Consider the following 16364-nt stretch of genomic DNA (forward strand, 5'->3'; position numbering starts at 1 on the left):
CATAGCCAGCATGGACCTTTTCAGCAGTTTGTTTTACAGTGGCTCTTCTGTGGGATCGGACCAGACGGGCTATCCTTCACTCCCCGCATGCATCAATAAGCCTTGGGTACCCATGACCCTGTCCCCAGTTCACCGCTTTTCCTTCCTTGAACCCCTGCATACTGGGAACACCCCACAAAACCTGTCATTTTGGAGACACTCTGATTCAGTCATCTAGCCATCACAATTTGGCCATTATCAAAGTCTCTCAGATCCTTACGCTTGCCCATTTTTTATGCTTCCAACACATCAAATTCGAGAACCGAAGTTCACTTGCTGCCTAATACATCCCACCCCATTACAGGTGCCACTGTAATGAGATAATCAATGTGACTCACTCAGTGAGACCCCTCTCAGTGGTTTTAATGTTATGGCTGATCAGTGTATATTTTGGTACCATATACTGTATGTCAAAACTATGACAAAAAGTGTCATTTTATCTTTGGTGTCAAGAAAATTTACATTTGAGACTTATTTAGCAAAATTTTATTGTATAAAACCAGTCCATACAAATAAAATAAAATCAAGTTAAAAAAAAAAAAACATAGAAAAGTGTGCTGGGATTTACTTCAATTTGCTATTCCTGAGATACCAGAAGGCTAGTGTAAACGATGATCAAATGATTTACTTGTAAAAAAAAAAGGTAAAAATCGTTTGTTCATATTTAATAAAACAACACAATACCACATCGAGATAAGAATATGCAAAGTCAGCTCAATACATATTATATCTTGTGCCTAGAAAAACATTTTAATTTCTGAAAACATCACAATCTGAATTATCCAGGCGATTTATTGTTGTAACTCGATGCTTAAAATGAGAGGAATATTGTTATTGCATGGTAAGTCAAAATGACTGGACTTGGGTTACAATCTTTAATCGTTTGAAGACGGCGGCTTTAACTGAAAAAGCCCCTCAGATGAGTGTTCAAGACGTCCAAGACCGTTCTGCTCAATTTATTACTACTCTCGCTTCAAAATGACCTCAATGACTGAAGACACAGTAAAGGAATTAAGTAGGCTTGATTATGGATTGGGTGAGGGTCATTTATTTGGGCTGAAGTGTCCTAGACGGGAACCTTGAACATAAGTGAGGATGGCGTTCTGAAGAAAACTGGCTCTCTGAGCCTCGTCCTCGTGTATACGTTGGATCTCTGCTTCCCGCAGGCGCAGGCGCTCCTGCAGAGACGAGATCTCACTTTCTTTGTCCAGAAGAGCCTCTCGGTGAGTGGTGCTAAGTGCTGTTCCAAAAAAATACAAATAAATGAATAAATAACCTTTCAGACACACAGTCTGATGATCCTTGGACAGGTTTCATGCCTGTGCACGTCATACGGTCTGGCTGCCAGATTCCACTGTTAGCTTTGTGTCCAGCTGATTGGTTAATAGGTTTTAAACTTCATTTATTGCGATTTAATGATTTGAACTTTTCACGTTTCTTCCAGCAGTTCAATTTTAAAAAGCAAAATTCAAGTATTACTTGTACCCTGCTAGGCGAACAAAAATGGTTGGGTGTCAATGGCAAATGAAAACTAACTGTGTTTTAATGTATTATTTACTCGGGAAATAATTGTATATCTCTAAGTTTTTGTTATTGTTTGCACTCATAACAAAGTCCACATCCACTCAACGTTAAGATAAAAAAAAAAAAGTAAAAATGAGGACGGACAGCTGCCTACTTCCTTACATACAGACAGATTTTAAACTCAATTAAACAGTTTTCTTTCTAATCAAAATTATTCCTCAGCTGTTCGAACAATTTAATTTCTATATCAATCTGGCAACAAAAACTAAATACACATCAAATGTGCTCTTTATTTATGGTAAAGTTTGTATGTTATGAGATAAAGCAATACACTTTTATCTGTGAGCCTTTACCTTTTATCTCCCTCTCTAAAGCAGCGATCTTCTCCTTTAGACCGCTCTGTGCTGTCCTCTCGGCTTGCAAGTGCCCGATCTGCTCCTGCAGCTCTACTTTTACCCGTGTCACCTCCGCCAACTTCTCTTGCTCTTTCCCTGCAAGCTCCTGTGGGCGAAAACGGTTTGACTTTAAAACAGAATCACGAGGAAGATAATAACGTGATGCTACCACCACCATGCTTCACTGTGTGGAATAAACAGCCATTAGTGAGTTACAGTTTCAGGTGATGATGGCTTTATTGGCATTCTTAACGCTGATGTCCACTTATATAAGTCTCTTTAAAGGAAATACCTTTTGGAAGAATGGAGTTCATGCCTACAGTACAGTTCCACAGACTTGTAAAAATATACACCAAGGTGCTTTGAAGCTGTTCTGGTGGCTCAATACCGAACTAATACACATGATCTTGGTTTTGCCTTTAATCCGTCACCCGTGTTTATGTGTGCGCTGTTACACTGCAGTTCTGCCACCAGCACCACACCTGCTGCAGCTCGTCTATCCTACGCCGAAGGGTGTCCAGCTCTATGCTCTGCTGGCCTACTCGGCTGTGCAGCTCAGTGATGGTCTGCTTCTGCTGTGTGCAGTGGCTCTGAGCCTCATCACGTGACTGACGTGTGCTCCGTAGCTTCTCCTCCATGCTGTTCAAATGCTGCCGCTGCAGGGTTATACAGAGAGCAACGTTTGACCGTCGTATAAGAAGATTTATAATATCCTTCTGATTATGACTATGCTATAATATGTATACATATAATACATCCTGAAGTGATTTCTCACATCTGGCTTTAAAGAACCATTCAAATCATGCATGTGTGATAGCTGGTCCCTATTTTTCTAAATATACCTCAGCAGCAGAGATCCATACCTCTTCCAGGCGCACTTGTGCACGCACTTTCCCAAGCTCCTCTTCTGCTTGAGCCCTCTGGGTCACCATAGCAGCCTTCATTCGGCTTAGCTCCTGTGTAGAAAAAAAAAGAGTCTCAAATCAAATTTGCAGGTGAAAATCCCTGTTAGCATTTTTGTATAGTCTTTAGTCAAATATTTGAGTTCTGAATTAACTTCAGCTAGCGCTCGTTCACTCAGCTCAGCAGTACATGGGGGAAAAAAGTAGGCGGAGACATCGGATTAAATTCAGACAACGATGAATAATAGTGCTCCTGAAACACATTATTGTGGCCTTAGTATTATTGTAAACAATCGGAAATTATCTGGTGAAGTGACTCCACTAAAACAATTTTTATTCAACCCTAATTCCGAAAAAGTTGGGACAGTATGGAAAATGCACATAAAAACAAACAGAAGTCATTTGTAAATGTAATCGGACTTGTATTTAAACGAAAAAAGGTATAAAGACAAGGTATTTGATGTTTTACCTAATCAACTGCATAGTTTTTTTTTTTTTTTTTGAAGATAAACGTTTATTTTGAAACTGATGCAAGCAAAACGTTTGAAAAAAGTTGGGACAGGGGCAATTTAGGACTCATCGAGATGAGAGAAGTTGAAATAAGAAGGTGATGTGAAACAGGTGAGGCAATCGTCTAATCATAGTATATAAGGAGCCTCCAAATAAGGCCTAGACCTTCAAGAGCAAGAATGGGTTGAGGAATCCGGTCAAATCTAGGTGCATAAAGGGCGAGGCCGAAAACCAATTCCTCAGACGTCACTGTCTTAAAAACTGTCATGAGTCTGTAATGGACATCCTGACAAGGGCTCGGGAATACTTTGGTAAACCTTTGTCAGTCGACACCATTCGCCGCTGCATCCACAGATGCAAGTTAAGGCTTTACTGTGCAAAGCAGAAGCCATACATCAACACTGTCCAGAAGAAAACACCGACTTCTTTGGGCTCGGTCTCATCTGAGACGGACAGTAGCACAGTGTAATTGTGTTTTGTGGTCCGACGAGTCAAATAGTTTTTGGACAACACAGCCGTCGTGTTCTCCGGGCCAAAGAGGAAAAGGACCGTCCAAACTGTTATCAGCATCGGCTCCAAAAGCCAGCTAATCTTACCTAATGCACCATTAATTCAAGTAGAACATGACCAAACCAAACTAAGGATTTATAGATTTGGTTTAAAAGGTGAGTCGATCATACCTCCTCCAGCTGGATCCGCTGACCCTCAAGTTTGAGAATACGGTCTTGTAGACCTCTCTCACTCTCCTCCAGATGCTTATTGACATGATCAACCTACACAAGGACACATGCTCTCATGAAACATATACTGAGAACATGTTTATGTGTGTGATGCGATGTCACTGCGCATAAAACACCACCTCTTTCTGACGCAAACTGTCCATGTCTTCGAGAGCTTGTTTTGATCTTCTCTTCTCCATGTCCAAGCGTTCTAGAGGACATAAATAAGAACGTTAATACAGGGGCTACAATGCATGTATGTGTGTGTGTGTGTGAGAGAGAGAGAGAGAGATGCTACGTTCAGCTTGAGACAGGCGTAATTTGAGCTCTGCAGTGGAGTTGGTCAGCTCCTGCTTCAGCTCAAAGATTTGATCTTGTTGACCTTTGCAGCGCCGCTCAGCCTCCTCTAGCTGTACACAGAGGACACAGATGTTAACATTCACTTTATACCCAATAATATCTAAAAGTCAGTGATACCTCTGAAGCCCTGTACCTTGTTCTTCAGTTGATGGTTCTTCTCAGTCAGACTGTTCACTTCCCTCAAAAGCTTCCCTTCTCGAAGAACAAGATCCTAAAAATAAATTTAAAAAAAACACCAGCATTACTAAGAATATATAAAATAAGGAATAAAACACAACAGGGTGTGCTGTGGTGTGAAGCAGACAGATACAAAACTTTTCCAATAAAAATTTATAATCTGCTGTAGAATTGAAAATGTTGTACAATACATGTACGAGTATAACTAACTATAATTAGTTCCTGTTATCAGTTACTTCATATCAGAAAGTACTTGAAGGCAATAATATAAACGTGTAGTTTGAAATACACCTGTCACTACTGTCAGAGCCGTTGTTATAAAAAATTATTTAACACCTTCTGACCAATCATAGTTGAGAATTCAACAGCGCTATGAAATAATTAGATTGAGCATACGATTAAAAAAAAAAAAAAAACTGTAACACCTCTTGCTGTTTCTTCAACTCTCTGGATTGCCTGTCCATGAGTTCAGTCCGCTCCACTTTTGTTTTTGTCAGTAGATCCCCCAGGTTATTGACCTTCTGCTCAGATAGAGCCAGAGCAGCTTCCGTCATTTGTAACCTGCATGACAAAATAAATAAATAAATAAATAAATAACGTCACCTCTGATTAGATATCAAGAACTTGCTGTTCGGAGAATAGGAGAACCATGAAACCTCAAATATATAAAATGTTCTTTAAAAATCCAGATATTCTTTATAATTATTATTGTTCTTTAAAAATCCAGATATTTGAACTGCATAGGAAGAGGATAAAGTCTGTGGCCTGCTTACTTGGCTGTGAGGGAATTCACGGCTGATTTCCGTTCGTTCAGAGCTTCCTGTAGCTGTCCCAAGCGTACTGATGAAGTTCTGAATCAGACACGAGAAATGTCTATTATTTTGATAATAAAAATAACAAACCCATCAGTTGCCTTCACGTGTTTTAGCATCAGAATGTCTTTGGGAGATGGGAGGAAACCGGAGAACCCAGAGGAACCCACAGGGAGATCATGCAAAACTTTGTGTAGACAGTAACCTGAGCTCTGGATCGACCCGGGGATCACGGAGCTACGAGGCGGCAACGCTACACACCATTTAATCACTGCAACATGGACTTTTAATACTTTTAAAATCATTAAGGCAATAACTGACCTGCTGCTCCTCCCCATCTCATCCCTTTGCTTATCAATGGTCTCCATCAGACTTAGAAACTGCACAAAAGCAGGACAAAGGGTTATTAGCTTATCCTGAAAAGTAAACTGTTTGAAGCCAGAGAATTTAGAGCTACTTCTCTCAGCAGCGCTGACCTGTCGGTTCTTCTCCTCTTTGAGGATATGGATCTCCTTGCTGAGCACCTGAGTCTTGCTGTGGTTTTCACGCCGGGTTGAATGTCTATCTGCATTGTGATCCACAGACTGCTCTGTAAAGGAAAGATTCAAACTGAAATATGTAGTATGAATCATCTAGGAATGCATTGCAAAAAAAATATTACAATAACTACTATTAATATATTTAAAGATGGCATAACACTTTTTCTTTTCAGATACTGAAACCGTGAGTGTCCGCCGATACCGATACCCATCCGATATCGCTTTCTTTAAAAATGATTAAGCTTTAAATGTTTTTTAACTGAACCACTTCACAGTTGAACTCATATTATAAATATTTCACTTATATTATAAATATAAAGATATATAATCAAGTATCAATATAATAAAATCAATCCTAACAACAACAAAAAAGAAAAAAACAGTCAAGTCCCTTTATCACTTTCCAGCTCCATTTAATTCCAAATCCACCTCCAATCTTTGCCATTTGTTACAGGGTCCAATATGTTTTCTCTGATAATCAATCCGCTGCTTGTTCGTGGTATCAGCGCAACACCAATATTCTGTGCCATCTCTAAATATACAGGGTGTCCAAAAGGTCAGGAACCACTGGGAGTATGTTGAGCAAATATGTTCAGCAAAATCCCCAAAAGATAAAATAAATAATATTATATATATGCATAGAGCATATGGTGTAAATCCATCCATCTATCCATTTTCCATACCCACTTATCCTACACAGGGTCGCAGGAGAGCCTGGAGCGTATCCCAAGGGCCTCGTGGGACAAAGCGGGGGACACCTTGGACGAGGTGCCAACCCATCGCAGGGCACAATCACACACCTATTCACACACTACGGACAATTTGGAAATACCAATCAGCCTACAACGCATGTCGTTGGACTGTTGGAGGAAACCAAGGTATCCTTAGGAAACCCCCGAAGCACACTGAGAACATGCATACTCTGCGCACCCAGTGCGGAGGTGGAATTCGCACCCCCAACCCCCAGAGGTGCCCCATATGCTGTAAATAATTATTACAAAATTAAGTACATGTGGTTTTACTCTCATTGGTTCCTGACTTTTCTGACATTTACTGATCCCCAGAGGGAAATTTGGGAATTGGTAATTCGGTAACATCTCCAGTCACTTAGTCTTTCTTGCTGTGTTAGCACTACAAAGACGATGGTATCTGACCGATGGCTTTGAGGATGTCGCTCGGGATGTTGTTGCCCGCCATCTCGAGCTGGAGGAGAGTGCGGTTCTGCTGTAGAGCTTCTAGCAAAGCACGGCCGCCCAACAAGCCAATGTTATTCCACCGCAGGTCTGTCACACACCCGTCCAACATGCATTCAGAAAATGTTAACTTTAGTTAATCAGAGAAAGAGAAGATATCTTAACATATATAGAGAATAGCACTCTATTAGCAATCAGATCACTATTTTTGTAAAATAATGGAAAGAAAGAGTAAGAGAAAGAAAGCTAGAGAGAGATAAAGATAGAGAGAGAGAGAGAGGTGAGGGATGAGAGACGAATACTGGTTCTAGTGGTCAGCACCCACCAAGCTCTCGTAGAACCGAGTTCCTTTTTAAGGACAGAGCAATCTCAGCTGCTCCCTGGTGGTTGATCTGGTTATTGCGCAGGTCTAGATGGATGAGGGAACTATTAGAAGCGAGACCTTCACAGAATACAGAAAAGCCTTCTTCCCACATCCCTAAAGCATTCCACTCCAAGACAAGCCTGTAAACGAGATGATGAACTGAGATATTCTAGCACTGTAAACCTCAACAGAATATACACAGCACAAAATCCAACATGATATTTTAATCTTAACTTCTTGATTCTGATTCATCAAAGGCTATTTATAGTAGCAGCTCTGACTGTAGGCAAATCACAGGTTAATGCGCTCGGTGATATACCTGTTCTGATACGTTATCGTTTCTATAGTGACAACTCACTCACAGGGACATACACATACACATATACACACATATATACACACATATATACACACATATACACACACATATATACACACACACACACACACATACACAAACATATACACACATACATATACACACATACACACACATAGTAGGAAATGAAGAATGATTTTTAGCTCAGATATGAAGTAAACTATAAAAATTACAGACTTTGAAAAGACTAAATACACAAACGAACACTCACCTTTGCAATGTCTTGTTTCTCACCAACAACTTCCCCAAAGCCTCTGCTCCTCCACCTCTTAAGTTGTTTCCCTAATAGCACAAAGACACATTTTCTAAGATTATACCTTTCAATACAAATCCTTCCAGAGCAGTTCAGGTAAAGGGGTAAAGGTCGGGTCACCGACCACCCAGAGGAAAGAAAAATCATATTCAGAAATGAGGCTACATTCACATCTTTTGCTTATGTCTCCTGCTTCTCAAATTTTTCTCCTGAGAAAAATACTCGAACACTCTCACGTTTGTCTTTTTTACCCCTGGAACTTACGTTTCAGAAGAGACCTCGACATTCTCACACGTTGTGCTCAGGTTCTTCTCCTTCGCTGTCTGCCTGTTACAGACAGCGTGATCTCTTTCTTCTCTAAATATCTCTTGCACAGCATTTAGGTGTGTTTAGTGTTGTTGAAGATCAAATGTCACCCAACGTACACTAACACTATGCTCAAAGAACATTTTCTAAAAGCCAATCCTTACCTTGAGATCCAGCAGTTTTACTGTGGTGTTGGAACACAGCCCTTTCAGGAGAAGCTTGGTGCCTGCGATTGACAGAAAAGATGGCACTGGGTATAAACAACACACCTTTTGCTCCCACAATGCCTGGGTGAATCAAATGTGCTTGATGCGATATACGGCTGAATGCAAAAAGTCTACACAGGACAATATGCAAGCCCAACATGTGATCCCAAATGTTCGATAGGGGGTGAATACTTATGCAAGGCACTGTACATCAGCATTTCAGTTGTAGCTTCTTGGAATTTATTGCTTTATTATTATTATTTTTTTAAATAAAGGAGCAAATTCCTTGTTTTTACCAGAAACCATAGGGTATCTGTATGAGATGTACTGTTTCCATTTCTACTGGAACACAGATGAGCTATGAGTAAGTTCAGCTAGCACTAGGATCATATCTAATATTAACAGATTCATTAATTTTGAGGTTCACAGCATCTTCACTTCATCACCACTCACCTTCCTCACTAAGCATGCAGTCGCTGAAGATCAGCTCAGTGAAAAGTGTGTCTTTCTGCAGTGTCTTGCCCAGCATGGAGCACGACTCTACTGTCAGACTCTGGCCGTTCAGATCCAGTTTGGCGCCTCCGGTCGCAGCCCGGACCTCCTGTAGCTGAGCCAGGACCGACTCCTGGGGCTCCACACTTGCTTCCTTACACAGCCGCTGGTAGGTTCTTCTGAAATCCTCCATCGCTGGACGAAGTCAAGCGTCCCTGTGTGGCTGTCTTATTCACTTTCACACCTACAAACAGTGCAGCAGGAAAAAATACAAGAGGTGTCAGTTTTGGTAAACCGGGATGTTTTGATGGTGTCTACCCACCGCTTCTTTACATGAACACTCAGGTTTGATGGCACTGGAGTGACAGCCTCATGGCTGGGGTACCTTCTGGTGCTCCTTTTTATTCTTGTACACCCTTTTAAACCACTACAGGATAAGAGCATACTTGATAATCTGTTCTGTCTCTCTCTCTTTGTCAATCTATACACACCCTCCTGCTACCTGATGTACGCCAGTACCTGTTCCTGACCCGCTTCCACAGCTGTAGCTCCGGACCCGCCTAATTCATCGTTCTGTGCTTGTGATGTCCCAAAAAAGGTTTACACCCAAGCCTCACTCTTTCTTGGAGATTTGTACCTAAAGCCACCTACAGATGATCAGTTGCAAAACTGCACTTGTGCAGTGGTTGCAGCTTGGATTCTGACACCTTGGAGATGCACTCAAACTCCGATTTGACCCAATTTCTGCTGACCTTTTCAAACACGCAACCAATAAGATGAAAGATCTATCCCTGCGTCTCGTCTCACCTACTTATACTATGCACTAAAAGAAGAAAAAGTACATACTTTTGAGTATGGCGCAAAAGAGTATGTAAGTACTGGGACGTACGAGCACGTCATGTAACGGAGGATAATGTTGTTGCCCGGTTACGCAACACACACCGTCACCGTAAACAAACTCCTCGTTGCATTTCGACCTTTCCTCCTTCATTATCCCTTATATAATATACACCATATCATTTCATTTACCGTTCCTTTATTTTTCCACATTTCATTTACACCTCTCTAAAATGCGCCCTTGAAATCGGCAAAGAAACTGTCACAAAACTCCTCCTCCTCCTCCTCCTCCCTCGTGCAAGGAGTTGTGGGCAATTAGCTGGAAAATAGTATGCTAGGTCTACCGGAAATAGTAGACCACCCGGATGCCTTTGGGATACTCATAGCAACATACTGCCATTTGGGACGTGCTAATTTCAATCTCAGACACTATTTAGGACGGACAGAAGGCGACTTGAGACACAGCATAGGTTTTTATCATTTGAAGGAGCTCTGAGAACTGCTGCTGTAATCATAATGCCTGGAGCAGTCCAATCGTATCCCTTCACAACAAGCTCATACTAAATATCCTTCCCACACACTGTTTGACATCTTTTCCATACTGTTCGTAGTTTTTCCCCCTCACACTTTTGCCTAAATCTACATCTCGATTGTTGTCGATAGCATCACCGCCTACCGCTCCAGGGTCCCCAGTTCGATCCCGAGTTCGGGTTCCTGTCTGTGTCGTGCCTTCTTCCCATGTCCAGCTACGAATCTTTCAAGTTCTCTGGTTTCCACCCACCTTCCAAAAACATGCCGGGAGATATTAAATTACCCTTTAAGTGTGAATATGTGTATGTGTGTGTGTTCTTCCTCAAGTCGTCTCAGGGAGTTTTTTGTGGCCTCTGGCTTTGCTCATTAGGGACAAATTCATCCATTTAAAATGTGTCTATTTCCGTAAGGCTGCTTTGAGACGATGAGCATTGTTTAAAAGCGCTAGACAAATAAAGTTAAGTTGAATTGAAGATCCACCACAACCCTGACCAGGATAAAGCACTTACTGAAGGAAGCTGAGTGGGGTGCAGTGTTAGTAAATGGTGATGGGGGTTAACCAAGGGAGTTTGTCTCCTGTATGAATATGAGGTGTATTACAAGGCATCCTAATGTCCTTTAGAAACAGACTTCTGTTGTCTGAACGTCTTATTGGTGAGAAAAAGTTTTTTAAAAATGTTTTTAATTTTTTTTAAAAAGTGTAAAAAAAAAAAAAAAGAAAGAAAAAGAAAAAAAAAGAACTAACACTATTCAAATTTGAATAGTGACTTCACTGTGAGCTTTTAATGTAGTTTTATAGAAAATCAAAGCTAATAGGTGTGAGCTTTGTAGCTATATTTTGCTTCGCATGAGTGAAAAGGTAACCAAAAAATTATTTAAAATAAATAAAATAAAATAAATAAAAATACAAATGAAATACTCGTTAGCGATTCAAAACAATTGCATGTAAACAAACCGTTCGCTACGCTACGATAGATAAAAATGGTACAAATTACACGGAACATCGTTAGAAATTTAGCTCATAAGAGGAAGGTTTTATTTCCAAATGAATTTTAAAGTGTAAATAAAAGTGTCTTACCGTATATTATAAAAAACACATCTCTGCGTCCCAGTTTCTTTTGACAGTTGAAACGTAACCAGGAAGAGAAGCGTAATATCCGCAGCACGGAATTCTGGGAAATGTAGTACCATGTGTAGCACGCGTGCTAACTACAGAACTTTCCATTTTTAAGCTCTTTTTTTTTTTAAATGATTTTTTACGGAATATATTATTAATAATGAATATTTGATTTTCATAAGTGCGTTTACACATTGCATAGCTTATCGTCGCATAACAAACAATACATCATCATCATGATTCTTTCCACAGTACTGCTGAATATTATTAGCATCTTTGACGATCATGGTAGAAGACCAAAAACTCGTCTACGGGACTATTTTTAAACTAGACTTTTATTTGCTCACGAGTTTCAGTAGTCAGGCCAACTCTTTTCAGCTTTTAGGCTTTGGTATCTTTGAGCTCTTTCATTGTCTTAAGTTAGTAATGTTATTGTCTAGCTGTGTTATTAATCAAACATGTGACCACCGAGCTCAGACTTCCATCAGAGCCATGAGTGAAGTGATTTCGCTACATACTTTGTACACCAAATTTTGTCTTTAACTATATTTTAACGCTATCAGTATGCTCCTTATTTGTCCAGAAGTCGGATCATTCATTTGGTCTTACATGGTTATTGCTACAGCCATGTCTGTTGCTCTGTCTGCACAAACAGGCTCACGCTTAGCTTGACTCAATGATTATTTCACTTGATTAGCCTGTTTCACAAGTTTTTGCTGCGTAAAGATCTTCACAAGGTATTTAATTATGGGCAGTGGTGGCTTGGCGGTTACTGATCAGAAGGTCAGGGGTTCAAGCTGCCACTGTCGGGCCCTTGAGCAAGGCCATTAACCCTCTCAGCTCCAGGGGGCGCTGTATCATGGCTGACCCTGTGCTCTGACCCCAACTTCCTGACATGTTCGGGTATGCGAAGAAAAGAATTTCACTGTGCTGTAATGTATACGTGACCAATAAAGACTCATTATGATTATATTTAGTACAACAACAGCAATAATGAAACGCCAAACAGCATCAACCCCAGATTAGGAGGACTATTATAGAAAAAACTGTAGCGTTTAGAGGCAAATAAACCATAAGTGAAAACGCTGTCTTCACAGTGCTAATCTAACAGACTCCAAGTTTGTGTGGTGTTTCATTCCTCATCTAGCTACTCAACCTTTTCCTAGCACAAGAGCATCCAGCCTCAGTGTGTATTCACAGAGACAACTGGGACCAGCCATTGATCAATAAAGCTCATCTCTCCACATATTCACTACATTTTATTATATAAGTACTCAGTTATTATTTCATTACATACTCCTACCTGACTCCTACACGCCCACTCCCATTGTCCTTATCTCACCTGTCCTTTACGTCACATTCTTGGCAACAGTAGTGGGAGTTTAATGCAAAATAATCATGAAACCTGTATTATAGTCTTCGATGCAACAAACTGGGGATTAATGAAGTGCAATCATACATTTATGTAACAAAGCAGGAAGCGGTTTGGTACAAACACATAGAAGGTCAGTGTAGAGGACACCACAGTGAGGTTTAGTCAAGATACAGTCCATTTGTATGAAAAATGTAAGAATCACACAGAGGAACTCAGTTATGGAGTCTTGGCGTTATTTCATTTTCATTTTGGTTAAAACCAGCATCCCTGCTTTCTTTCTGTATAATTGCAAAAGCTTGCAAGTCACTCTCACTGGCCACTTTAATAGGAACACCTGTACCAACGCTCATTCAGTTGAGCAATTATCCAATCAGCCAGTCATGTGGCAGCAGTGCAGTGCATAAAATGATGCAGATACAGGTCAGGAGCTTTACTTAGTATTTACATCAAATACTAGAGTGGATTGGAAACATAAAAATCTATTACGTGTCTACGTGTTTTGGAACTGTAGGCTCTTAAGCTGCTGGAGGTCCGTTAAAGCAATCCACAGAGCGGTGACAGTGACAAATAACCCGTGTCTTAACGTCTTTTTTTCTACACAGTCTGGGATGTAAGTTCATATGGGTGAGCAATGTCAACAAGATGTTAAGGCAATGGACTGCTATTCTACTGTGCACTGCCCATGTGGGTTTGAATCCCGTTGGTATTGAAAACACCTTGTTTAACGAGTTCGGTAAAAGGAAACGTGCATGGTGCAGACATTATGGCTTTCTGCAAGAGGATCTCAAGACGATCTCACTTTCACAGCCTGGCAGGCCTATCGTAAGCTGTACCTCCGGGTAGCCTGGCCGAGTGGTCCAGTCTCTTTGGAGCCTTGGGTTCCAATTCCACTGCTGCCAGAATGGTTTTTTGATCAAAAGCAGAAGAGTTTCTTCCACAAACACTATAGATGTGACAATTGACCACAGGTTCTTAAGCCTAGACGAATCACGGCCAATGATCTTTCATGAGCAAAGACCACGCCTTAGTGCTCTCTTCAGCTGGAAATGGTCAAGTAGGCCTGGCTGCAGCCTGCAGAACGGGGTAGGGCTGCACTTTTGGCGAGCCTACATGTGTCGCTCCGTCCATAAGAGTTAGGGGTTAGGATTAGGCGTCAACGTCATTACATTGCCACTAACCAATGAGACCAGTTCTGGGCAGCGTGACACATGTAGCCCTACCCAAAATGCAGCGCCCCACTCTGCAGATTCCAATCAGGACCTTCTTGAAATGGTTAGATGTCTCCTGAAGAACTTGTAAAGGGGAAGGCACGTCAGTCTCACAACAGCCCATTTGCCTTGCCCATGCCAGACTTCCTTGTTGTCCAGCGGAACGACCCAGTCACCTACTTACCACTAATTTACCACGAATTTAGGTGTCAGTATCTTCAGAGATGTTGGTTTAGAGGAAAGCTAATAACAATAAACTTTTAATTATAATTATAATAAACTCTTTGTAAACATGTAGAGCCAAAAATATCACATATCGTATGTAGCTTCAGAAGGGCAGTACTAAATGAAAAAAAAAAAAGAAGCTTTAAACAAAATATTAACGATTTACAAAGATCCTCCTATTCAAAAGTTTACAACCCCCTGGCTCTTAATGCATCGTTTTGCTTTCTTGAGCATCAGTGAATGTTCGCACCTTTTGTAATAGTCGTGTACGAGTCCTTCAGTTGTCCTCAGTGTGAAAAGATGGATCTCATCATCATATAGACGCTGTCGGAAAGGGGTCAAATATGCAGAAGATGCTGGAAAAGCACAGAATGTGCAGGACCTGGAGGAATTTTCTAAAGAAAAGTGGGCAGTTTAACTGCCCAGGACAAACAATGGACTCAAGTATCACGAAACATAAACACAGAAGTTGATCGTCTACGTAACAACACACAGGATTAAGAATCAAGCGTGTGTAAACTTTTGAACTGGTTCATTTGTGTAAATTCAGTTATTATTGTCTTGTGGACTAGATGTAAACAGCTGTTATGTGAAATAACTTATTCAGGGCAGGAATAAATAAAAAACAACATGGGATTTTTATGATCCTTTTTTTTTTTTTTATATACTTTTTGCAGATTCTTCAAGGTGTATGTAAGTTCATGAGCACAACTGTATAGATATATACTGTGTACATACTGTGTATGTATCTATATATATATATATAGATAGATAGATAGATAGATAGATAGATACACATACTGTACATTTACAAGTACTGAAAACAGTTCATTAGGGTCTCTCTACCCAACATCAACACCTCATCTGCAAAGCATCTGCAAAGCCAGTAGTATTACAGACGACCCCTCTCACCCATCCCTTCGACTTTTCACCCTTCTACTATCTAATAGATGTTACAGGGTTATGGCATGTGCCCCTGGTTATGCCATAACCATAAGGGTCCGTGTCACAACCAGCAGATTGCTTAACACCCTGCTGTACTCCTAATGCCCACCTGTGCTAGTCAAACACCTAACCCAGTATGACTAAATACCACCGCGCGCCGTGCTTTTCAAAGCTGCATCAGACACTTTATGGAACACTCAAAGTATTGCTGCTACCCTACCAATAGTTTACAGTTCACAGCCCATGTTCCGTGTATATACTCTCCTGTGTATTTATTGTCCTGCACTCATCTCACACTGTTTTGCATAGTCTTGCGTACTATTACGGTATGTGTTTCACTATGGTCCTGGAGAAACCACATTCAATTCCAATGTATACATGCTATATCGAAGAATGACAGTTAAAACTTGACTTGACTTCACTGATTTGCACATTTTACCTCCTTCATGTCTTTTCTAGGAAGAATTAAAAGTCATCCCATGAACCCATGACATCTTCCTCAGTTAGTGCCTTGTTCAAACAGAAGCCTTGTTTTTGGCCTCATTTTCTTATCGCAACATTTTTGTGCAAAAATATTTCATATCTGGCAGCTGTAATCGTAAGTATATTTGTTCTTCTCGGTATATAAATATACACCACGTAACAAATAAATAGATAAATAAAAATCTTGTGAAGATACAAATAGCTCATGGACTTTTTTTTTTGTACCTGCACAGATTTGTGTATGCATATATGTATCCATCCATCCATCCATCCATCTTCTATAGCACTTATCCCTTTCAGGGTCACGGGGAACCTGGAGCCTATCCCAGGGAGCATCGGGCACAAGGCGGGGTATACCCTGGACAGGGTGCCAATCCATCGCAGGGCACACTCACATACACACTCACACACCCATTCATACACTACAGACAATTTAGACACGCCAATCAGCCTACCATGCATGTCTTTGGACT

General features: G+C 40.7%; 1 protein-coding gene across 1 annotated transcript; it reads right to left on the reverse strand.

The window, feature by feature from the left end:
* Nucleotides 1-509: 509 nt before the first annotated feature.
* Nucleotides 510-11697, reverse strand: lrrc45 (leucine rich repeat containing 45). Its single transcript, XM_017483000.3, has 18 exons — nucleotides 11617-11697; nucleotides 9132-9414; nucleotides 8637-8698; nucleotides 8125-8195; nucleotides 7496-7674; nucleotides 7132-7260; nucleotides 5915-6027; nucleotides 5760-5818; nucleotides 5400-5477; nucleotides 5052-5187; nucleotides 4583-4660; nucleotides 4388-4499; nucleotides 4230-4300; nucleotides 4051-4143; nucleotides 2822-2914; nucleotides 2441-2614; nucleotides 1917-2064; nucleotides 510-1279 (listed from the first exon to the last, which is right to left on the reverse strand). The coding sequence occupies exons 2-18, from the start codon at nucleotides 9361-9363 to the stop codon at nucleotides 1083-1085; spliced, it is 2025 nt and encodes a 674-aa protein (XP_017338489.1). The 5' UTR covers nucleotides 9364-9414; nucleotides 11617-11697; the 3' UTR covers nucleotides 510-1082.
* Nucleotides 11698-16364: the final 4667 nt, after the last annotated feature.

The sequence above is a fragment of the Ictalurus punctatus genome, chromosome 13 (genome assembly GCF_001660625.3).
Source record: "Ictalurus punctatus breed USDA103 chromosome 13, Coco_2.0, whole genome shotgun sequence".
NCBI classification, from domain to species: Eukaryota; Metazoa; Chordata; class Actinopteri; order Siluriformes; family Ictaluridae; genus Ictalurus; species Ictalurus punctatus.